Source organism: Hoplias malabaricus, chromosome 13, assembly GCF_029633855.1.
Source record: "Hoplias malabaricus isolate fHopMal1 chromosome 13, fHopMal1.hap1, whole genome shotgun sequence".
Classification (NCBI taxonomy): domain Eukaryota; kingdom Metazoa; phylum Chordata; class Actinopteri; order Characiformes; family Erythrinidae; genus Hoplias; species Hoplias malabaricus.
Genome location: NC_089812.1, coordinates 9,375,454 through 9,400,904, shown reverse-complemented (window position 1 = coordinate 9,400,904; position 25,451 = coordinate 9,375,454). Strand labels below are relative to the sequence as shown.

Below are 25,451 nucleotides of genomic sequence, written 5' to 3'. Positions count from 1 at the left end.
CTCATTTACAAAAGGGGGTCACTGCAGAAAACACCTCCTACCCAGAGGGTACATAGTGCAGTTTCTGCAGTGCTAAGCCCAGAGTAGCAACAACAGATGCTTTATTCTCTCCATTACAATGATGTATCCCCTCCATCACAATGATTTTAAAACTGTAATTATAAGGTAAAAATACTACCTATAGTTTAACACTGGTGTGTTTAGGCTTTGCTGCAACGGTATGTGTAGTGACCTGCATGGGATGCCAATACTTTCGTGTGCACAAGCACAGACACACACACACACAACAGCATCAGCCTTTAGAGGTCAATTCCATTGTTTCTTCAGGTGTGCGGAAAAGCGTTTCACTAATGGAAATCAGATCACCAGGAAACCAGATAGCCGCTATGCTAACACTGCACTAGCCCTATCAGAGGGACAGAGGCCATGTTTGAACAGTAGATAAAATCCTGTGCAGTTCATCAAAGAGGCTTTAGCCTCGATTAAACCCCCTTCCCTCCAACACTCTATCTGCATTCAGATGTTGTTTATCTGATATCATCTTATCGTACACCATTTATTTTACAAAGTTAAACAGCTCTGGAAGAAAAAAAAACAATAACAAACACGCTATGAAAAACGCAGGCTAATTAGCTAATGGTTTCAGTGCGGAGATAGGAGTGTTAGAGCAGGTGTGGTTAAATGCAGTGTTGGGCACAGTGCCATACCACCTGTAACATCACAGCTGTTAGATATGAACGCATACAGATATAGTGTGTGTGTTTGTGCATTTGTGTAAGCGTTTAGCATCGTTATCATGGTTGTGACATTAGGAAATGTTTAACAGTTTGATAATAAACTATGAGCTCATGTTTCATGTTCTCATCGTGTTGCAGATAAGCAGAAAAACTGAAAAATTTGTGCCGAATTTAATTCTGATGATGTAAACAATGTCATTTAGAGTGGTCATTGAAGTGAGTCATTGTACACTGAGATTTCTGTACAGTGGCGGTGATAAGAACCAGAGGTCATCTTGTGTAAAACATTAAAACCACAATTTATTTGTATATTACATTCATCCATTATCTGTAACTGCTTATCCAGTTCAGGGTCGCGGTGGGTCCAGAGCCTACCTGGAATCATTGGGCGCAAGGCGGAAATACACCCTGGAGGGGGCACCAGTCTTTCACAGGGCAACACAGACAGACACAGACACACACACACACACACCTCACAGACAGTCACCCGGAGCGGGAATCGAACCCACAACCTCCAGGCCCCTGGAGCTGTGTGACTGCGACACTAACTGCTGCGCCACAGAGCCGCCCTGTATATTACATATGTATATTTATTTTTATATATATGATCAACAATAACATTATGACCATCTCCTTGTTTCTGCACTCACTCACTTTCCATTCTTGAGTTCCACTGTTGACAGGAGTACTTTGTAGTTTTATAATTAAAGACTATAGCCCATTTGTTGCTCTGTATATAAGGTTTGCCCCTTTCACCCTGTTTTTGAACGGTCAGAACCCATAGGAACCACCACAGAGAAGGTATGATTTGGGTGATGTGTCTGATCCACTTGCAACAGCACAACACACACTAACACACTACCACCACATCAGTGTCACTGCCTCGCTGAGAATGATCCACCACTCAAATCATACCAGCTCTGTGGTGCACCCCGTCTCTGACCATTGATAAAGAGGGTGAAAGGGACAAACAATGTATACAGAACGGCAGATGAACTGCAGCCTGTAATATGTGGATAGTGGAGCTGAGAATGTACAATGAGGTGATCATGATGTTATGATTGATTGGTGTATATATTAAGTCCTTTTAGTGTTTGATGATGATATTATAACATGATGACAGTTAATTTTCAAGTGTGTCCTGAATATAAATATAAACAATGAACAATGACATGTGTTCAACCTTCCAAAAATATACGATAGAGCAGCGCAGAGGTAAACCTGCACCTCACCCATAAACAATACCACAGACTTATCACAGTGAAGAGTAACAATGCTGTCTTTAGTTACTGGACAATGGGCTGCTGTGTGGAGTTGGATAAGAGAGAAGACAGGTGGCACTGTGGGTAATGCCAGCTCAAGGGGGAGTATGGAGGGCAGTAGATGATGGGGGGGGGGTGGTTGGGGAGGAGCTGCCGGTGGCATTGAGCATCTGGGCCAAAGCATTCATTGATATTAGATGCCAGTGTAGATGTTTCGGGGCAGTACACACTGAACTGGTGTAGTACACTATAAGGACCAATGTACTGGGACTGGGAAACATTACATCTTCTATGCTTGGCATCCCGCTATTATTATTTGAATATTTAATATGAAGTGGGCACCACATTCACAACTATAATAGAAGGTTAGAGTCAGCAGAGAGTGGATGATTTGTACCAGCAGCGATCCTGCTCTGTAACTCTGCTCTGTATATATGGTATGCCACTTTGTGGCTGAGTTCCTGTGGTTGCTAAATGCTTTCCAATATTACCACTCACATTTAATCATGGAATATATAAGAGGGAAAAATTTCACAAACTGTATTGTTGCAATGGTGGCATCATATTAAGCCTTTGGAATGACCAATTCTTTATGTTTGAATGTTTATTAAACCAGACTGCAGGAATAGGTGCTTGATTTTAAACACCTAAGGCAATGGGACTTAATGTATGTAGGTAGGTAGGTGAACGAATTTGATGGGTGTGTGGTTGGACAGATAGATAAACAGAAACAGTAAATATTTTATACCAATACAAATAAAACGGAATGCAGAATACCCTCCAAACCGGACAGGGCTTGAGGGCCAGCTGAGTCCTTAACAGCCTTGCTCCTTCTCATAATCAAAACAGATGATAACATAATAAAGTGATAATGGGAAGAACAAATCTGAGGCATTCGGCTTACATAACTGCGGGGTGAGTAATAACAGTGAAGTTTCCTTCACACGAGCACAGTGCCAAGACCACTGCTCACAGGAGGGGCACTCAGGGTCAACACCACACACTCACTGCCCACATCAGCACTACTGTCATTACTGCATCTGCCATAACTTTGTCAGGAGAGTCACACCAAATATTAGTTTATCATTGCAAAAGACCTGGAAAACTACACAAATCTTGGTCCTGTGCCTTTAACATTGAGATGCAAATAACCTCTCTTCTGACTGGCTGTGTCTCATACAAATTGTAGTCCAGACTGAAACACTCCTTAGGGCTAAACCGCAGTATGATAAATTCTTATGATGTCACAAATATATACAATAAATACATTTTTTTTGTGGCATCACAAACCAAGGTTTCAAAACACAGCTTAGTTTTTTTTAATGAACTTTGTGAACTAGAATAGGGTTACATTCAGAGTAAGGAAAGTGGTACTACCTTAAATATAATCAGGGAAAACACATAGCTATATTGGTATAGACTTCTTTCCCTGGCTCTGTGGTGCAGGAGTGGACAGTAGAATACCAGAGTAAAGTGGAATGATGACCCAGTCCAAACCCTGCCCTCCTGCGTGATTCATTCCCCCACAGTCAGTTATGATTTAGCGGTCTGAGCTCACGCAGAGTTGTTCCACGTTCGTTAAACAACTTGCTAATCAATTACCGCCCCAAAGATTACATCACAGGGTGTGCCCTTATGTCACCATCGATCGCCACATCAGGCTTCCACATAACTGCCCTCATTCATGCTGCCAGGGGGCAGGGGGTATATTAACATATGGAAACATATATTTTTGTTTCTCAAAGGACCCACATTTAAATATACAGTAGGTCTTTTTACCGCCCAAAAAATAGCTAACATTATTTATGTAAGCGATTATTTAATATTTACCCACCTTACCTTTAAAAAGTGCAAGTTACATGAGAAGAAGAATCAAATTGACTCATAGTCCCTGTATTAACCAGTTTATGCTCCATAGAGCGGGTCCCCATATGAGGGCAGCCATGTTAAAAACATAGTACAGAATATCTCACACATCCAGGACTGTAGGTGCCAGTATAACGGCTGTTTCATAACATGCAGATGAATCATTGGAGTAAACGCCTGACTGCTACAATGAAGTAAATATACTATTTATGGAAACATAAGCAGAAAATACAGCCCATCTGAAACATTTACATATATGCCTATTCAAGTTAAGCTCCTCCCTTTCATGCCAAAGTTATAACAAGTGTCTCAGCCCAGAATGCTCAGACCTAGACAAACTCTCGGCTGACCAGATCTTCAGAACGAGACCAATCTGATGTGACGTCAATGTCCTGTCAGTTAGCGCTGACCACAGTGTCACAGTCCATAAAAATCAGCAACAATCTGGCCATCTTTGAGTCGAGCTGACACTTTGACAGTCTCACACACACACACACACACTCATACACACACACATACAAACACACACATGATAATTGGACATTGTGTGTGGCCGTTGCCTGCCACTGGGGCTCTGTAACCATGGTAACATGAGGAATGTTCTAGGGAACGCTGAACAAGAGTCCCTCTCGGGACAAAACGTGCATTAAAGGGCCCATATTATGGGAACAAATGTTTGTAAATCATCTTCCAAAATGTACTGTCAGCTCCCTAGTCCTTCTAAGGCAACTAAACTCCCAAAAAATTATTATTTATTTATTTGTTTTTGTGATGTCACAAAACTCAACTCATTTACATACATCTATAATGTACACATATTTAACTCCACGTCTTAATGCTGAAGGGTTCAGCCTGGGCTGCTTTGTGAATGAGATTCAATGAAGCACTAATTTGCATATCAGCCTTGAAGGTACAGTAACAAACACCCTGTCTACTTCTGAGGGAAAACCAGAGATTGGAAAAGAGTCAAGTACAAATGAGTTATGAATGTTTTCAACGATGTATCATAAGTGGGCATCAGGGAGAAAATGAAGCATATGAGCCCTTTAAGTGCATAGCATAACTAGTGGATAACTGCTGGGACCCGTTACCACGCCACCTCTAATCCTACACATTCCCTCTAAGATAAACTAGATATACTTAAGCAGGAGAATAAAGCCTCCTGAAGGCACATCTCAAGTTATAAAACGATAAACATCTGCAACCTGTCAGCCAATCAAAGGCCTGGGTGCTGGGCAAGAGAGCGTGATGAATGGGCAGCTGACGGAAGGCTGGAATAGCTCTGTGTTTTGGGGGGATTTGCGTGTTGTGGTTGTTTTGGGGGCGAGCTCTGGGGAGGCTTTAGCAGCGGAAAGCTGAGGGCTTTCTTTCCTCTTCATGGTGCCTGCCCGACGCTAATGGATTCTCTGCAGCAGTGAAACTTAACTCAGCCAAACAGACGCTGCCACCTGAGCGCCGTTTCCCACAATTCCCAGCAACTTTAACTCCGGCTCAGATGTTAGGGGTAAATGGCGGTAGTGGGGGTGGGGTGGTAGCAAAGGGTGGGGGGGGGTTTCTCTGCCTTCACCCTTTCGTGTTTGTGACATCTCCCTTGACTGGAACAGAGGCCAGGACAGAGTGTGGAGAATCGAAATGATCTGAGTAACTCAATCCTCCTCCACCCAGAACACACTTTCCACACCGCCATATACAATGCGTCTCCTTTTTTTCCCCCCTGTTGTGTCGCCATGGTGATGGATGGGAAACAAAGCATATACAGAGGGTACCCCTTTGGCCCTCGGTGCCTGTCTGCCCCCGTCTTCAAAGCTCAGTCCGGCACACAGGCCAACAAGTGGATCATAGAGTAAAGGACAGTGAATACACAACACATTTCAAGCATTACAACTGTGCGTACAAAACACACTGACCCATTCATGCCTGGCCAAGTTTGGTCTAATGAGTAAAAATGCCATAGAACATAGAAAATGCCAAAGCCCAATACTATTAAGAACCTCATTGAATTTGCTTTTAACTCACTCACTCGTGTTAAGCAGGCTGAAGGTTCCTCCACAAAAGGGGGTCATAATATCAATTTTAACAGTTCAATGTACACGTTTATGTCTTTAGATATGACTGTAGGGGCACTTACAGGTAAAAACCCAATATCCCTTCCACTTACCTCCTCTCATTGTCGTCAAGATGGGCAAAGAGCACGTTCTTAGAGATGGCCTTAGCCAGAGCGGTCATCGTCTTGTAGTCCTTTGGAATGACCTGCATATAAAAAAAACACAATACAACGGGAAATACATCTTTGTATTTTTACACTTACAGTTAACAATAGTGTTATTACAGTTAGTAGTGAGATTCTGCTTGAGTGCGCTTTCCAAATATCATCCAGTGCCTAGTGTTACTGGTTAATAAATACTTATTATGTCATTATTATTAAATCTCTACTGCAGGTCTGAACATTTCTGAGCAAAGCATGTAACCATTCCAGTAGCATTTCCATATGGTCACGGTTCGATGTGGAACACTTACAAATCGTGCTCAGCCCGGTTTCTGTGGCACAGTTATCTAACCGTGCTGTCAGCTGGTGAACGGATCTAGTGGGTTGGCTTAATGTCATAGAAATTCACTGATTGGTTCCACATTTATAATACTCCATTAAACAGCAGTTATATTAGACACTTCATGATCAGCACAGCAGATGGGTAAAGAAATACTAACCAGGCCCATGAATTGTGGGACAGCACACTTTGGATCTGATAACAGTTCAGCTGTGGACACGAGGCCACTGCATCATGAACTTAAAAATAGTATTATTCTCCAAGTGTACAATCAGACTACTATTCTGAGTTAAACAAATTGGAATTCATTCATTCATTCATTGTCTGTAACCTCACAGGACAGTCAACCGGAGCGGGAATCAAACCCACAACCTCCAGGTCCCTGGAGCTGTGTGACTGGGACACTACCTGCTGCCGCCACATATTGGAATTACATTTCTTTACTACTAAATGTGCCAAAACAAAGAACTGAGTTACTTACTTCCACTTATATAACAGGTTTATAAGTCCTCACAAGAGCGAGAGAGTGAGAGAGCATTTGGGATGTGACCCCTGCAGGTGACCATTTTGGCCAGTTTTGAATGCTATGCCCATGCTTCACTGCTCTCTATTACAGCTCGCTGATGTGCCCCAGTCTCAGTGTCATTAGCCCATTATTAATGCCTCGTCACGTTAATCACATCCTAACGAGCAACAAGACGAGACAGAGACGAGTGGGAGATGGAGGACAAGAGGGCCCTGTTTACGCTTGGCATTTACAGCCCCTCAATGTGAACTGAACATGAGGACTGGATCATCCAATCAGGATGCAGAAAATGTATTAATATAGTATAATAAAAAATATAATTACTCCTGTTATTGTTATGACATTACCAGTCAAAACTCTGTGTACATGTGTCTTACCTTCCGGACATAGCTAACCGCGTCCTCCTCTGTGTAGACCTCAGCGCTGACCCCTCCCCTCCGGCGCCGAGCCTTGACCACAGGGTTGGGGGGTGGAGGGGACACCTCATCGTCATGAGAATCCGACTGAGAACTGGACTTCTGTCGGGCCAAAATCTGCTTGCATTCTTCCTGTAGAGTCAGACGGAGAGGGCGGTTAGCATCTTTTCACTTTCAAACTTTATGTAACTTAGCCTTCTTAAAAAAGCCACAGTTCTCTTTCTTCAACACATAAACCCTGGAAGATACGAGAGGGTTGGGTTGGTGTAGAAGAATACGGCTGTCAATTCATCAGAGGAATATGGTTTAAGCCTTGGATGAACTACACGACTGAAATACACCACACCAAACTCTTGAACTGAAAAACCTGGACGTACATGCCGTTATGCTGCAATTATTGTTTGCACTGCTGTAGTAGAAAGAAAGAAAGGAAGGAAGGAAGGAAGAAGGAAAGAAAGAAAGAAGGAAAGAAGGGAGACTTATTTATGGGAAGACATGGTCAGCACAACTTCAGAGCGAACTGGAGATAAGTAGAACAGCATATACCTGAGGGTCCATTCCACCTTAAATGGTTCAGAAGTATCGGACGTACAGCTACACAGTACATTTGCTGCATATTTTTAAGGTGGAACTGAAAATTTGAACCAAGTTTGAATAAAGGCTGTAACAGCCTGGTAACTGGCCCAATTTTGTAGATTTGTGGCCCATGGTTGGAGCGTTTAATCCACCCTCCACTGTAGAGCGGCACTGCACGTGTGGACACAATGCCAGATTTCTGTATCTACAGCCTGTTAATAATTTCTTTGCCCTGTTTTCATTGGCTGTTGACGGGACTTGGTGATAAATGTACACTATGTTCCCAAAGTGGAGGCATGAATCTATCGTGGGGGGGGCACGCCAAGACAAATGAAACAGACACATAATGAATGTCACTTGTAATAATTCCACTCCAAATGAGATTTGTCACTTTATTTTGTTTTGTTAAGTAAGAAGTTGCTATTTTTTCTGAATAACAATGGATAGTCTAACTGTCACAGACACTGCCCAACTGGAAATCAGGATTAGAGTCAGGCTAAAAGTGGTGTAGCGTAACCCCAGCTACAAAACCCCAGAGGTATCACATACTGAGGCTATAATAAGGATAAGTACAATCCTACTTTCTCCAACCCTGCCATTATCAAGCACTTATTATTAAGACTAAAAGCTGCAAATCAATGTTGGCAATGATTAGTGTAAGGTGGTTGGGGTTGGGTTTGGGTTGTAAACGTAGCAGCACCTGTCTGATCTGGTCAGGTTGAATCTCAAAGCCTCAGTATGGGTCATGTTCCAGATTTATTACACAGCCGTACTGAGCTCCACTTGTTCTGTTGATCCAACAGTTTGTGCAGGTTTTCCCCCCATCACCTGCCTATAAAACAGTACAGTCTTAGATCCATGCAGCCTTTCTGTATATCACACACACACAATCTCCCAGCAGCTCAAATAAGGACTGGACAATTAGGAATTAGTCTGATCTGCTCTGCCCCAGTCCCCGTCTGCTGTTTTCGGGAAGCGTGTTGCAGCAGACGATCGTAAACAGATGCAGGTGCAGTTTGTTCTTCCCAGCGAAGCACAGTCATAACTCATCTCTCTGAATAATTCCCTGACATCGCTAATGACAACAGGGTGTCTGTGTGTGTTTATATATGTGTGTGTGTCTGAGCAACACACTGGTTGAGGAAGCAGAAGGAGACAGCAAGTGTGTGTTTTTGAGTGTGTGTATGCGCGCATGAGTTTACGTCCACATGTGTTTGTGCTTAACTGCAGCTGCAGCCGTGGAAGCCAAACGCTGACAAAGAGATTGAGCCACGGCACAAAGGACTGGACACAGACCCGCTGCGGCGCTCGTAGTCGGTTTTTGCGCCAGTGTTATTTAGAAAGATGTAATTCCATACCTCCCAACAGCCACGCCCACTATTTTGCAGAATGGGACACCTGACAGCTGTGTGCTTCCTGACATGTGTAAGTTTGTAGTCAGCTACTTTAAGGTGCATCTACTGGACACAGGTGTTATGCATCTCCATAGAAAACAAATGGGAACACTCAGGCCCAAGTTCATCATGCTGTGAATGCCCTGTGATGGTTAGAGGGGTATAACGCTATAAAGCACCCCACCAGCATCGGGCTGAAGATCAGTGGAACCATGTTCTCTCAACTGATGAAAAGAAGAGCCATCCAATAACGTTGCAATGATTTGGACTGGAGTTTGCAATAATAACTAATGAGGTATCACTGGGGAATAGACACACAATCTCCTGCTGACAGGGCCAAAGCACAGCAGCCCTACTTGCCAGAGATTAAGCTCTGTCAGATTATCACACTGGAAACCGTGTCAGTGGTCGCTGTCTGGACCTTGCATCTCCAAACTGGTATCTTCACACAGAAGGCAAAAATTCTGCTTCGTTTTAAACAGTAGTTAAGGGAAATGCTGTTCTCTCTGGTTTGTTTACGTTCAGAAGCACAGTGTCTTTTATGGTGGAATGGTCTTGAATTGGTCTTGGAATGGTCTGTAATGTTTGAATTACCTCAGAAACTCATTTGTAACTTGAGTTGTTCAGGTTTGGAGCCATATGCACATGATTAATTTGTACAATATATCGTATGGTGTGCATTTTCATATATTTAACAGTAACAAAACATTGCTCTTTTGTTGTTGATACAATGATCAATATGTGGATATAATCACCACAAAAACACTACATTACAGTTTCATAACCTCATCCCCGTTCAAACCGGATTTAACCAGGTTTAATCTTAGTTACCTGAGATGAAGAGAGGATACCAACATAACAACAAACGTCTAAGACCCTACAAACAGTTATTAACGCATCTTGCCTTTCCACAGCACAGTAAACACCAAACCATCAACACGGTGCAAGCTAAAAACAAAAGCACATGTAGCAATACTGCTACGCATGCGCATAACACACAGACAGACACACACAAACACACACAATCAAACACACTTTACGCAGAGTCATTCCCTAAGGGAACAGAGCCAGCGGGAAGGCAAGGGCACATGCACACTGCAGGAATGGAGAAGACAATGCTCGTCAGCCTCATACTCTCTCACTCTCTCTCTCACTCTCTCTCTCACTCTCTCTCTCACTCCAAGTTGGTGTTGCTCAGCATCTTATGAGCCACAGAATGAAAACAACAAAACACAACAAAAGGCATCAATCTAAGAATGCCACATCAGCACAAAACCTAGGACAAGACAACCCAAGAGGTACGCAATACTGAGCAGAAAAACACACACACATACACACACACACCTGCATGGTCATCCCGTAGCTGCGGCGGTTGTCCGGCAGAGAGCTATTATTGTGTCTGGAAATAAAAGGCCCTGATCCACAACGGGTTGCGTCCCATTCAGCAATGAGGACAACACAAACGCACTCACCCGCATGAGCGCCAGCTTCATTAGAGACAGTGAAGGTCCGCGCCACCGCCACAACAACACTGCATGGCCTAGAGAGCGTGTGTGTGTGTGTGTGTCAGTGTGAGAGAGAGTGAGAGAGAGCGAGAGAGACAGAGACAGTTAGGCAGGTAGCACACAGATTGGATGGAGGGCTGAATGGATGGATAGATGCAGATTTGCTATGGAAACAGACAGAAAATTGGCTGTTCTTCTGATTCTGCTCTCCTTTTCACTCTCAACTCCTTCTGTCCATTCCTCTCTCTCTCTCTCTCGGTCTCTCTCTTGCGCAGTTTCAGATGATCAGCCCCTTCTTGTTATGTCCCCCCCGTCGTCATGACAACTAGATATTGCAACATCCTGTCGTTTGGAGGGCACAGGCAGGAAGTGACATGGGGCTTACGTAAATGCCATCACACATAGTCAGTCCTGGGACACACACACACACACACACACAAACACTGAAAGCAGCTAAATAAGCATTGATTGCACATTGAATATTCAATCTACAGTTCTGATGGCACCGAACAGCAACAATCACTATTTAAATTTAGAGAAAACAAGGGAATATTCACAGATTTCTTCACAGAATGCTCTGATAGTTGTCATTTACACTGGGAATTAAGAATGAGTCAAGGGTAATGTAGATATTCAGATGCCTGTATCATAAATTTAGAACAAAGACCGGCATCAAAGAGCTAAACACACGCGTATGTGAGTGTGTGCGCGGTTGGCTACATGGTGCTGAACAATATAGGCTTAAAGAAACACTAGGTAGTATTTAAACCTTGACAATACAGCTTTAAAATCCTTGTGCTGCTCCCCTGAGCTAAATTAGAGAGAATAGCGCCTCTGTCATTGCTACTCCAGACTCAGATCTGCAGAAACTGCACTATGTAACTTTTGGAGGAGGGTAAGAACACACACACTCCCTCTCTTCCCCCTTGATTTTGCACTGAAGCTTCCAGAAAACTGTGAAAACAAATGATCAAGCTCTGCTCTTGCTGTTATTTCAAATGTCATTCAGGTGCAGACGGGAAAGAAGAAAGCAACTTTAAATATTCTGCAGCCTGCAGCTTGTATAGATTCAATGCTCACACACGCATTACCCCAGTTATTTTTCATACGGTTATGAAATGAGAAGATCCTGTAATGGGGACAAGTCTAATTCCTGACAGCAACAAAAAAGGCCAGTCTAGACAGTGCCGGAGTTGGATTGGTTGTCATGGCAACAGCGATGCAGATCCATGGGTGTCTGTCACTCAATCTGCCAATCAACAAGCCATGTGTGTGACAGTAATGGACACTGCAATTCACACACACACACATACACACACACACACACGGTTTGCCCAGTGCTGAAAGCCATGTGCTGGTACCTGTCTGGACTGATCTAAGGTCAGCACACCATCTCAGAGGCCACGCCACCCACAGAGGATCTAAACTCCATATACACCTCCTATAGCCTTCAAATACCACCCACACCCCTCTTTCGCACACACACACACACGCTCTCTCTGGAGCTGTCCACACCTGTCTGTCCATCAGGCTGTAACCCCGTGTCACTATACCATCAGCCCCAGAGGGACAGGACCACCATAACAGTTAGATGTGTGTGTGTGTGTGTGTGTGTGTGTGTGTGTGTGTGAGTGAGAAAGCTGGACCCAGGGTATCATGTTCCTTTTAAAAGTATATGTGTATATGCGGGTGTCTGGTAATAGCTTCGCTGGAAACACAGTTGTAGTGAGATTGACACCATCCCTGCAACTAAATCAAAATAAGAGTCCCTCTTTCAGAACTTTAAGCATATTTAAAGTAACAGTGTGTGTGTTACTTTTCTTCTTTGGCTCAGAGACCTCTATGTCTGTCTGTTATGTGCATGAGCTTTTAGCATCTGTATCAGCAATGGGTCAATGGGAGCAGACCCCACTGATTATATGTGGACAATATTGAGCATAAGATGTGAAGAAGCATTGTTTAATAAAGATTAAAGGAACACTAGGTTGTATTTTTACTTTATCCTTACAGTTTCAAAATCATTGTGATGATCCACTGACCTGTAAGAGGGAAAACAGAGCATCTGTCGTTGCTACTTCAGGCTCAACACAATAGAAACGGCACTGCGTAACTTCTGAAGGAGGGTGGGGAACCACCCTATCCCCAACCTTTGATTTCAGGACAGTGCTTTTCAAGTGAATTACACTCTGCAACTGTAGGGGAGCTCTAGTGTTCCTTTAAATATGCATATGCAGCTATCAGTGATGTGGCCAGCTGAGAATAAACAGCTTTGTCTATGAATTCCATTAAAGCAGCTGAGGCCTGAATCTCAGAGTTCACATTTGGACACAAAGGATGTCTGCTCTTTATAGCTGCTTTAATGTCCCACCAACAAAATCTGGCTGAAACCACATGACTAAAACAGCCAAAGCCTTTAAGATCTGCTCCTGGAGTGATGAAGCATGAAGTCTATCCTCTACTCTTTATTTATCCAATGCACATCCTGCACTCGCACAATCCAGAGCCGATGGGTTCAGAGGGAGATGGGCAGTGAAATGTTTATGTAAATCAGATGTTTACATATGAAGAGTATTATGTCTTGGTCAAAAGCCCCAGCCTGTTACCTACAGAAGACTACTGCAGCCATCTAAAGGCTATCAAACACTGGCTTAGTACAGGAACACAGCCATAACGTACAGCAAGCTTAGAAAATGGTAGATAAAAGCTCTCAACCGCCATTTATTCCAGATACAAGGAGGTGAATAGAATTAAGGTTTAGCTTAAAGACTAGTGGCTTCCATTGCTGTGCTATGTGCTAACTTGACAAAACATGAACAATATCATAACAAACAGCAGTTAAATGTCAGCAAGCTCCTTTAAAAACATCTGATAGCGCACTTCATCAAAAGTGGGTGGCTGCTGATCAAACACACCAGCTGAGAGGTAGGTACACGCTACAGGCTGCAAGACACTGATTCATCCCCATCTGTTAGTGTCCGCACACACGCAGTACGGCTCTCAGACTGGAACACGCGGCCACAGACACGTGGCACCTGCATGAATTTACTGTAGAACAACAGCCATAACAAACATGGTTAAGCACTCAAAGAGAGGAGAGAGTTTCACAAACAACCTCAGAGAAATCCCAATGCTTCTGCCAAGGTTATAGCCATCTGTGTCACACACCACAACACCACACAGGCCTCGTATTCGAAATGAGTGAATACTTACTAAAAACTGTAAAGTTTATCCGTTGGAACATTAATTATCTTGTCTTTGTAGTGTATTCAATTGAATATAGGTTAAAAAGCATAGGCAAATCATCGTATTCTGTTTTTATTCATGTTTTTACACGACGTCCCGACTTCATTGGACTTGGGGTGGTACAAAGGAGGAGTTAGACTCTACCTCCACTCATTGACCTTGAACTTTTGTCCCTTAGAAAACTCAGAAACTGATCACTGATGAATAGCTTTGATAAACTCCCCATGACCATGGTTTTAAAAACATCTGAAACATCCTAAAAAGAGGCAAATTTCAAACACACACCCACAATATAATCTCTGACCAGTAGCCAGACGTCCCAAAGCAACTTGCCTTTCATCTCTTATTGGTAAATGGATAAATGGTTTATGTGTGTGTGTGTTTGTGTGTGTGTGTGTGCTGTAACCGCAGCCACCTGTGGGCCATTACCGTCCCACTGCAGGCCCCTCCCATGTGTCTGTGCTGTTCTGTGGGCATTTGGAGCGAATCAAAGCACTGATTATACTGCATGAGTGAGGATGAAAGAGTGAATGGTCAGAAATAAAATTGACCTTTGCCCATTCACGGCACTAACGAGGGTCAGTTGCATGGCATCAGCACACAAGGCTCACAAGGGCCCACTTAGTGCTTGTGTCTGAGGACGGCATGAGTGACAGAGGAAAAGATGTCCGTGCCACATGTGTGTACATCAGAGAGAGAGAGAGAGAGAGAGAAGGAAAAGGAGAAACAAAATGAGCTGTAGAGATTAGAGTGGAGAAAGGGAAATAAAGAGAGAGAGAGAGAGAGAGAGAGAGAGAGAGAGAGAGAAAGAGAGAGAGAAATAGAAAAGGAAAAGGAGAGACAAAATGAGCTGTAGAGATTGGAGTGGAGAAAGGTAAATAAAGAGAGAGAGAGAGAGAGAAAGAGAAATAGAAAAGGAAAAGGAGAGACAAAATGAGCTGTAGAGATTAGAGTGGAGAAAGGGAAATAAAGAGAGAGAGAGAAGGAAAAGGAGAGAAAATGAGCTGTAGAGATAAGAGCGGAGAAAGGGAAATAAAGAAAGAGAGAGAGAGAGAGAGAGAGAGAGAGAGAGAGAGAGAGAGAGACAAAGTGATGTAGACAGAACTAGGCTACTTGTTTGTTTTTATTTCCATTTTAATCCGCTATAGGCTCCACTGCATGAACAATATTTCTGACATGACCTCATGAATCATGGACACTGGAAGACAAAGAATAATGGGAGGAAGAAAAATGAGAGAAGAAAGAAAGGAAAAGTGGAGATTCTGTAAATTTGACGTCTCCTAGGAAACCAACGCAAAGAGGAAAGACAAATAACATTCATACAGAACAGGACACACACCGCTGGGGGAGAGAGACAGAGAGAACATCCTCAGATACAAAAAGTTGGTTGCAAACAAACACAAGCTTCTTATAGAGAAAGCCTGGGAGGGAGACTAAACTGGGGTGTACGTACACACACACACACACACACACACTTTATAAATCTTTCATAAGCAGCCACCAAATGCAAAATATCTCCAATGTATTTCCCAAAACATCACTAACAGAAAATGAATAGGCCACAAGTATATCATTATATCTATTTGGCATCATTATCATTAATAAGTTAATAATAAATAATATAATTAATATATCAAAAATGTATCATCATTTTTTTAGCAATTTATCATCTATATGTCATGGATATACAATTGTAATATCATCAATGTATCACCAATATGTAATAAATATAACATCAATTTAACAGCAACATCTAATATATTGACAACAGATCATCAAAAACATTATAATAATATCACCAATAAAAAAAGAATCACCAGGTCTTTCTCCATAATTATCCCCAAAAAACTGATCACGTTTATCAAAGTTATTCAAACAGAACTACAAGAATTATGGCAACAGGAAATGACATCACTTACTGCTTCAACACTCATGAAGGCCCTTGAGTTTAGGATTTAAACAGATTCCACTGAAGAGTAAACTTAGAAACGTAAAAACCACAAAACATGTCATTCACCTTCTGTAGAGAGGCAGGAAAATGTAGACAGAATATGAAAATATAGGCAAAAGGATCATTGCAAAATCCAGGTTAGTTTATAATAAACATGGATTAAAATAAAAACTAGTGACCCATTTCCTGTTTACACAGCCATCAAGGCTGGGCAGAGTCTACCAGGGGAGATCCAGTAAGCTTCTTACCAAATACAGGCCAAACGGGTCAGTCACTTGTGTGTGTTTGTGTGCATGTGTGTGTGTGTGGGAGGGGGGTGTCAAAGATGCACTGATAAGGGAATTTTGGGTCAATGCCAAATTCCCACATTTTACTGCACATATCTGCCATTGTCATTATACAAATATACAATATAAAATAAAGGACTTTGAATTTTGAGCTGAAAATTAATCAATTCAACTTCAACAAATGAATCCATGGTTCATTCAATTTGATTCCCTAAAACTGGGATTGGAAGCAGGATACACATAGATAAACCAAAAATGACTATAAACAGTGGTTAATGTACTCCCCATCATTCCATCATTTAACCTCTGAATTCTTGCTCAATGTGCTGCTTGTGGTGCAAACCTTGCTACAAGAAAGATAGGCCTTCCTTTCAGCATGGTGATGTTTCTGCCTGCACAGTGACCATACCAAAGGAGTTCTGATTAGTCAGATTGATTTTAAAACATACAAATTCTCAGATTCTAAATTCTTTACAGTCACAGTCTATCAGTTTCGGACCAGACAAGAAAAATAGCATGACATGCATGCGCTTATTTATCAAAGAAATACATTATATTTTTCACCCATTAAAATGGGACCCTTGGCCTAAAGTCCAGATTGATGGGGAAAGCCAATGACGTTTTAAAATTGCAGAGAGGCCTAATGTCAAATGAGTCACTGTAGAGGATGTTATCAACAAGTATTTACTGTGGAGGTATTTATAGGAACATAGAAATCAGTGTCTGTAGCCATTTTACGTACTACTCAAAATTACCAGTGCCTATACAGATGACTTTATATATATATATATATATATATATATATATATATAAGTTCAGGGACTCATCACAACATTGCCTTTAACTTTTCAGATATCTGGTTCCTACTGTGAACAACTCAGTCTTGGTTTCTCTAGAACGTAGCAGACCTTTAGAAAATTTGATGGAATTTGCCTTTAAACAACTTGATCCACACAAGCAGCATTAAACAACACTCAGATGCTCTGTCAGGTGACTGATCACACACAAATAGTGTGTGGTGTGTTCTCGTGTCTTCTGATAACCAAACATTACCTTTATCTGGAATCACTAAACACAAACTGTGACCCAAACTGCAGCTGTTCAGTCAGGTCAAGCTTAAAAAGCTCTTTGTTGTAAAAGCACATGATTAGCATTAATATTAGCGCCTGTTTCAAGTTAGCACCTCTGGCTAATTCAGTGAGGGCTGTGACTTTCATGAGACTCAGAAGCTGGCATCAATAATAGCACATCTCTTTCACCCTGTAATAACATTCTCTGTACCACTATTGTTTGAGTTTGTTACAGTGCTGCATTGTATAATGCCAGTGAATGTTATACACGCCTGTTGCTACGCTAATAAGAGTGGCTCTGGAGCCTAAAGCAATTACACTGATCTATGACTACTGCAGAGGAGTCATGTGATTAGCACGTAACTTACACATTTGATTTTATTTCATACGATATGTATAATGAGTATTTTGAGTGTTGTCTTATAATTATTACATGACGAATTACACCTTTGGAACAAATAAAGTTAATTCAGTTTGATTCTTCATTTTAATTCAGGTCACAAAGTGATCAATGTATTACTCACCCAGTCACTTATAATCTCACACATGTGGACAGGTACACACACTCACCCAGTCACTTATAATCTCACACATGTGGACAGGTACACACACTCACCCAGTCACTTATAATCTCACACATGTGGACAGGTACACACACTCACCCAGTCACTCATACACTCACACATGTGGACAGGTACACACACTCACCCAGTCACTCATACACTCACACATGTGGACAGGTACACACACTCACCCAGTCACTCATACACTCACACATGTGGACAGGTACACACACTCACCCAGTCACTCATACACTCACACATGTGGACAGGTACACACACTCACCCAGTCACTCATACACTCACACATGTGGACAGGTACACACACTCACCCAGTCACTCATACACACACATGTGGACAGGTACACACACTCACCCCTCACTTATAACCTCACACCTGTGGACAGTTATACACACTCACCCAGTCACACATATGCACATATCTGTGAACAGTCTTACACAGCCAACCCATGTATCAACGTGTTTTTGGACTGTGGAAAGAAACCAGAGCACCCGGAAGAAACCCACACAGACACTGGGAGAACAACCACATTTCTTGCAGAGCAGACCAAACCCTGGTCACCAGGACCAGAGCCTTGTAGTAACGATACTATCTAGAGTGCCAACGTGCCACCCACCACACAAAATATTAATAATAATATTAATAATAATAATAATAATAATAATAATAATAAGACTGTGGTCATTTGTACAATTTACCAGATTGAAATTTTGCTTAAACTGAGCTATGGCACATCTTCACCTGGAGAATGAAAGCAATGCATGGCTACTTTACAGCTGCATAAATGTAACTGTGCAGCTTAAAATGTGTTCCTTCATCTTTAAAATCCATATAATTCATGCAAGAAGCCACTGGAATTTAATTTATAGCAAATCGCAACATTGCTCTAAATAAAGTCCCAATACGGTGGTTCTTCCCTAGTGTTCATAAACGAAACCATCTGAAAGATATGAAACTCAGCATTTATACAAGTAGCACTATACCAGAATCAAATTCATGTCAAAGCCAGAGGAGAATGAAAAAAAAAACGAGTAGAGCTTAAAGAACGCACCTTCTCCAGCTTCTCAAAGTGCTCCCGCAGGAACTTCATAGGACGCTCAGGCTTGGCTATGCACAGGTTCACGATGCACTCCTTCAGTATCTGCTGGATGTTGTGCTTCTGCACGAAAACCTCGCAGCCCTTAAGGCTCTCGTCTTCTTCCAGATTGGAGGAGGTGGAGGAGGTGGCCATCTTATCTCCTATCACTGCTACAGGCTGGAGGAGAGACGTTTCAGCTTTGATTTTATCTGTTTGTAATATATATATATATATTTAGGAATAATAAGAAATAAGACCTCAATACAATTATGACACCTCTTTATCTTCTGATTTTTTTATTTTTTCCACAATATGGCCAAATGTTTGTGGACACCCACATTTCTGCTGAACTCAAATGCTGTAATGGTTAGTTTCCCCCTATTTACGGCTGTAACAGCTTTTACTCTTCACAGATATCTTTACACTAAATACTGGTACAACACTGTAAGGATTTGATTGAATTCTATAAGATAAACCTTAGAGACGTCACATCACTAGTACTGATGTTGGTGGACTGGCTCTGGATAACTTACCCCCTGTGGTGCCCTATGCTGGGGGTGTTAGGACACTTCCAATAGCCTGTGACTGACTGGGGCCTTAAAAGCTATTAATAAATTTGTGTGTGATGCGGCCCAAAGGTCCCAAAATCACCTGCATACACCACTACTCATCCCAGAGTTACTGGATGAAGCTCCGTCACTCCACAAAATGTGTTGCTGCTGCTTAAATGCTCGATGTTGGGGATCTTAACACGCTTCTAGTCGACGCATGGCATTGAGCAGGAGTCCCTAAGCTCACGTGTGGCTGCTCCTGAGTGTCTCATTCTATGGGCATTGCATATTATTTGACGTGGGGGACTCTGTGTAGGTTACATTTGTGCAGAGGTGTCCAAAGATACACTGTTGTTACGTTTGATTCACTGCATTGGAAAGACTGATAAACAAACAATCAGATAAATAAATAAACGAACGAATAAATACATTGAATGCATAAAAACCATGGAGTCCTTATTGCTATTTCTAAAGCATCACCTTACTTCCGCCATTGATTCACACTGAAACCTCAGCAACTGACCACGAAACGAAGCTAATCTAAGCGATGCCCACCCAAAAGTCACCCCCCAAAGAGCAGTCACCTGTTTACACCGCTGCGGTCGCGTGAGATATTAAGTCTCCCTTCTTTTCACGTTGGTAAAACCTAACGCAGGCTACGTAAACACTGCTCAGATTCACAAACATAACGAGCCGTTATTTTTACGCTTTAATTACTCCCAGCCGCCATTAACCTCCGTTTTCTTACCGTTGTTTACAGTAGAGATGCTGTGTTGTTGTAATTCGCTGAAGAAGATGATGATGATGATGGATGCTGCTGCTGCTGCTGTTGATTAGCGACGACCGATTCGTTCATATGAACCGACTCTTTTGAACTAAAGGCTGAACCGGTTCAGGAGACACATGTGAAAAATAAATTATATATACACACTTGTGTTAAAATAAATACATTTTTAATAGTTTTTGTACAGTTCTTCTCTTCCAGGTCCCAATTAAAACCTCAGTAAATGTAGGTTTGAAATATCAGTTCAGTCTAAATATCGATTTTAAATATTTCTAAAGCAAATAACTGCCAATTATCATTATAATCGTCATGATCCTCATCCATTCCTATTATCTAGGCCTAAAAAACTGAAATCTAAAATATGAAAATCACAAACAAGTGTTAAAATACCACATCATAAAAAAATCCCAGTGTATAGACATCTTTGAACGTTTGTAGATCGTGATTTGTATGAATTTCAGTTGTTTCTGTTCATTTTGTCGTGAAGGGAATGACACAAGTTAAGTGTAGTTTAAGTGTATATGGAAAAACATTTGTCCAAACAAACTCTTGATTCGCTGAAACGGATTATTTCAGAGAGTCGATTCAGCGAGTCTGACTCACTGCTGTTGATTCCCCTCACCCCGCTCTGCGTCGATTCCAGTGACGTCAATGGGTCTCTCTGCTCGACCTCAAAGCTGCTTTCCAAACAAACATCAGGGGCCATCACATTTGGAACAAGTATTGAGCATACGATGCTAAAACCTTATAACAATACCTCTCAGTGTAGATATTCTATATTTAAATATGCATTTTTACATTTATCTGAATGGATGTGGCTTTGTGGATTTGATTTCTGGGTTGTGTTTACTCTTTATACCCCCCATAACTTCAGTCAGTTTGCGTCATCAGGCACATTTACACAGATTGTTACATTCCTGGACTAGATTCCAGCATGGCACACTCTGCTCTTTGTAACTGGCTTGTTTGGATTATAAAGTGGCACCAAAATGCAAGCAATGCTGTGAGAATTAATGTGAGGCATTGTTGTTTCCCATGGTATAATCACAAGGTTAGTCTGAAATGAATTCTAATGAAGTATGGAGTTCATTGGCATACAGGACCTGCTGAAACTAATAACCTGGAAAGTATACCCATAAATTATGATATTAGCATTTGCTGTGGATTATAAAATATACTGTGGATTTACATGTAAAGCTTCTCATGACCCAGTCTTGTAAGTCACTCACTCATTCGTGTTTGGCAGGCAGAAGTTCCTCCACAAGACTGTGCTACTTGTACTTCTAAAAATGTGGATGTTTGCATCAGTGGCATTTTTTCCTTGCTTGTTAAATCAACCAATGACAGAAGAAGCACACAGCAACAACACATAAATCCCAAATATCCCAAAACAGGCCTCAAATGTTGAACAGAGGGAGCTGCCATGCCTGGTGACTTGAGTCTCCAGCCAGCATTTCAGTATGAAATTGTCCACAGGGGTGAGTGTGTGCTGCTCTTTCCAGGATGTGTTTCTGGATACCTGGACAGTGATGTGTGTATGCTATGGACCATCCGTGACCCTGAATAGGAAGCAGTTAGAGAAAATGAATGAATGAATGTAGAATGGACTTTAATTATGTGAAATGAATGAAGGTGAAATGGACTTTTATTATAAAGTATTGCTTAAAAACAGATGGAACCCTCCTTAACACAAAGAACTTGCGTTTGATGTGCTAATACTGTTAACCATGTGTATTTATAAGAAAGCAATATCCATCCATCCATTATCTGTAAGCGCTTATCCAATTCAGGGTCACGGTGGGTCCAGAGCCTACCTGGAATACACCCTGGAGGGGGCGCCAGTCCTTCACAGGGCAACATACACTCACACATTCACTCACACCTACGACACCTTTTGAGTCGCCAATCCTCCTACCAACGTGTGTTTTTGGACTGTGGGAGGAAACCGGAGCACCCGGAGGAAACCCACGCGGACACGGGGAAAACACACCAAACTCCTCACACAGTCACTCGGAGGAAACCCACGCAGTCACAGGGAGAACACACCACACTCCTCACAGACAGTCACCTGCAGGAAACCCACACAGACACAGGGAGAACACACCACACTCCTCACAGACAGTCACCCGGAGGAAACCCACACAGACACAGGGAGAACACACCACACTCCTCACAGACAGTCACCCGGAGGAAACCCACGCAGGCACAGGGAGAACACACCACACTCCTCACAGACAGTCACCCGGAGGAAACCCACGCAGGCACAGGGAGAACACACCACACTCCTCACAGACAGTCACCCGGAGGAAACCCACGCAGGCACAGGGAGAACACACCACACTCCTCACAGACAGTCACCCGGAGGAAACCCACGCAGGCACAGGGAGAACACACCACACTCCTCACAGACAGTCACCCGGAGGAAACCCACGCAGGCACAGGGAGAACACACCACACTCCTCACAGACAGTCACCCGGAGGAAACCCACGCAGGCACAGGGAGAACACACCACACTCCTCACAGACAGTCACCCGGAGGAAACCCACGCAGGCACAGGGAGAACACACCACACTCCTCACAGTCACCCGGAGGAAACCCACGCAGGCACAGGGAGAACACACCACACTCCTCACAGACAGTCACCCGGAGGAAACCCACGCAGGCACAGGGAGAACACACCACACTCCTCACAGACAGTCACCCGGAGGAAACCCACGCAGGCACAGGGAGAACACACCACACTCCTCACAGACAGTCACCCGGAGGAAACCCACGCAGGCACAGGGAGAACACACCACACTCCTCACAGACAGTCACCCGGAGCGACGAAAGCAGTAATTATATTAATAACAATAATTATAATTGTATAGCAGATGTGGAATAACAAAGGATAACTGTTTAATTTTTTATTCATTCCCTCGATATCTTTTCTTTAAGTCATTATCATGCCATAACAAAAAAAAATCATCAACTCACTATCACGGAAAAAAAACACGAGGGTTTTTTTTTTTTTTCATGAGGTGAAAGGGAAATGCATGTCCTTTCACGGCCTCCGTAGCAGCAAGGCGTCGTGTTTTGCTGTTGGTTGACTCGGCAACCCGGGACTCCAAGCAGCACGTGTGTTGGAGGGAGACATGGCGGCGGAGGAGGTTCTGCGGGGACTGTCACGAGCGCTGAACTGTCTGAACGAGGACAATAAGAGCAGCAGAAAGAGAGCATTAGAGACCATACGGAACCGAACAGTGGGCTCGGATTTAGCGGGCACAGAGCTGCAGGAGGTCTTCGGGGCGCTGCGGAGCTCTCTGCTCCGGTGCCTCACTGACCCCGCAGAGAAATGCCGGGAAATAGCCGCGGAGATGATCACAGACTTTATCCGGCGCCTCCCAAAACCGGAGGAGTCTCTACCGTATTTATTGCCGTGTTTATCCCAGCGCCTTGGAGGAAAAGAGATCCTCGAACCCGCGGAGGAGCTGCGGTTGTCGCTCGTGGAGCTCCTGTCTCTGACCGCGGATCTCTGCGGGAGACACCTGGCTCCGTACCTCGAAGACATGATCAGGATTCTGAGCAAAACTATAACAGACCCGTTCCCCGACGTTAAACGGGAGAGCTGTAAATGCGTGGTACAGTTCTCGCGCTCTGTACCAGGTAAACATGCTAACAGGCTAAGCGCTTGACATTTTACAAAATTACCCTTAATTTTGCGCATTGGCGGAACTGTAACCGAGATAATAAAGCAGTTTATAACTTACACGAACACTTTAAACTTTAAAAGTTCTGTTAAACAGCCCAGACTTAAGTAATTCAGTGGAAAATATTAGCTGTTAGCTGCCTAACTCTGAGGGAACCTGGCGAGTGTTGTGGATGGTTGCCATGGCAGCAACTGCCACCATCTTCAGCCCGTAAAGACACCCTCTAGTGAAATTGAAGGGTTTAACCTTGCTAACCTGTCCGTGTGATGGGGTTTGTATGCTAGAAGACGTTGGATTCGTGAAATAAACCGTCAACACCGTGGCTGAGAACTCTGTTTTGAAACGGCAGTGTCTTAAACAGATGGATTCAGACAGCCAGAGTTTCTGATGTAATAAACATGAGTAGCCAATCCTATCAACTTGTCAATTTTCAGGGCGCAGCTTAAGGGAGGGTGGCGATATAGGCGGGATCTAATTGCACATTTATAGACTTATATACTGTATGAATGAAGGCAAATGTGTAGAATTACATCTAAGCCTAGATAATGCTTAAGCCCAGTTTATGCTTCTGGGTCAAAATTATACCGTAGCATTGACGCACACCTGTCCAGAAATGAAATTACCTGTTGCATCGACACAGACCACAATGACTGTGACTGGTCCACAGTCAGACAAACAAGGTTCAAGCTGAACCGTATAAGTCCAGAAACATGAACTCCTCTCCTTCTGACTACAGAAGCAGCAAATTCACTGCCAGAGATTTTTTCAGACATTGCTTTGTGCTTCACGGTATGAACAAAACGTTTGAAGAAAGGAAAAATATCTCCGGAACAAACTAAACAGGGCCTCTCGGGGAAAAATGTGTCAGCTATGTATTTGTTTCTTTCCTGTCAACTCATGTAAGCTATGTTCTGTCCCAAACAGTGCCCTACTGTCTAAAATGGTTTTGAGTTTTAGGCCTACTTATTTGGCAGTGTCGTTACAGAGCGATGCAGACACCTACAATGTATTCTCAGTGTTTAGTCAACACAGAAGCCTAAATCAGCCATTAGAAATAACAAAGAAATGTTATTCTCTTCATTAGAAACAAGTTTTTAGGACTTTAATAGATGATCAGACGGCATTTGAACTTTACTCAACCATTGCTGTTTATCTCAGGGAGTAACAGGCCAAAATGAAGACATTTCCTCAAAACATCATCAACATCAAAATAATGGCCTACTATGTTGAAAAATAATCTTTTGTATTTGTTCACACACTAATATCTGTGGATAACTTCACACACAGGGCGGTACGGTGGCGCAGCAGGTAGCGTCGGTAGCGGGACCTGGAGGTTGTGGGTTCGATTCTTGCTCGGGGTGACTGTCTGTGAGGAGTTGGTGTGTTC

At 42.8% G+C, this 25,451-nt stretch overlaps 2 protein-coding genes across 5 annotated transcripts in view; one reads left to right on the top strand and one right to left on the bottom strand.

Moving 5' to 3' along the window:
* The window catches only part of prkar1b (protein kinase, cAMP-dependent, regulatory, type I, beta), a 51,610-nt gene extending 30,828 nt beyond the window's left edge, over nt 1-20,782 (bottom strand). Inside the window, exons 1-5 of one of the 4 annotated variants that reach the window (XM_066642609.1) lie at nt 20,765-20,782; nt 20,339-20,472; nt 19,013-19,216; nt 7,315-7,485; nt 6,024-6,115 (exon numbers count right to left, since the gene is read on the bottom strand). In XM_066642609.1, coding sequence (XP_066498706.1) covers nt 6,024-6,115; nt 7,315-7,485; nt 19,013-19,192 — 443 coding nt within the window. In that variant the 5' untranslated portion in view covers nt 19,193-19,216; nt 20,339-20,472; nt 20,765-20,782. Of the gene's footprint in view, nt 1-6,023; nt 6,116-7,314; nt 7,486-10,667; nt 11,066-19,012; nt 19,217-20,174; nt 20,294-20,338; nt 20,473-20,764 lie in introns of those variants that run through there. The other 3 variants (XM_066642610.1, XM_066642611.1, XM_066642612.1) reach the window with 3 other exon arrangements.
* Nucleotides 20,783-23,418: 2,636 nt separating this feature from the next.
* LOC136664682 (dynein axonemal assembly factor 5-like) overlaps nt 23,419-25,451 on the top strand; it is a 31,257-nt gene continuing 29,224 nt past the window's right edge. The window contains exon 1 of the mRNA XM_066642030.1: nt 23,419-24,020. Coding sequence (XP_066498127.1) covers nt 23,510-24,020 — 511 coding nt within the window. The 5' untranslated portion in view covers nt 23,419-23,509. The remainder of the gene's footprint in view (nt 24,021-25,451) is intronic.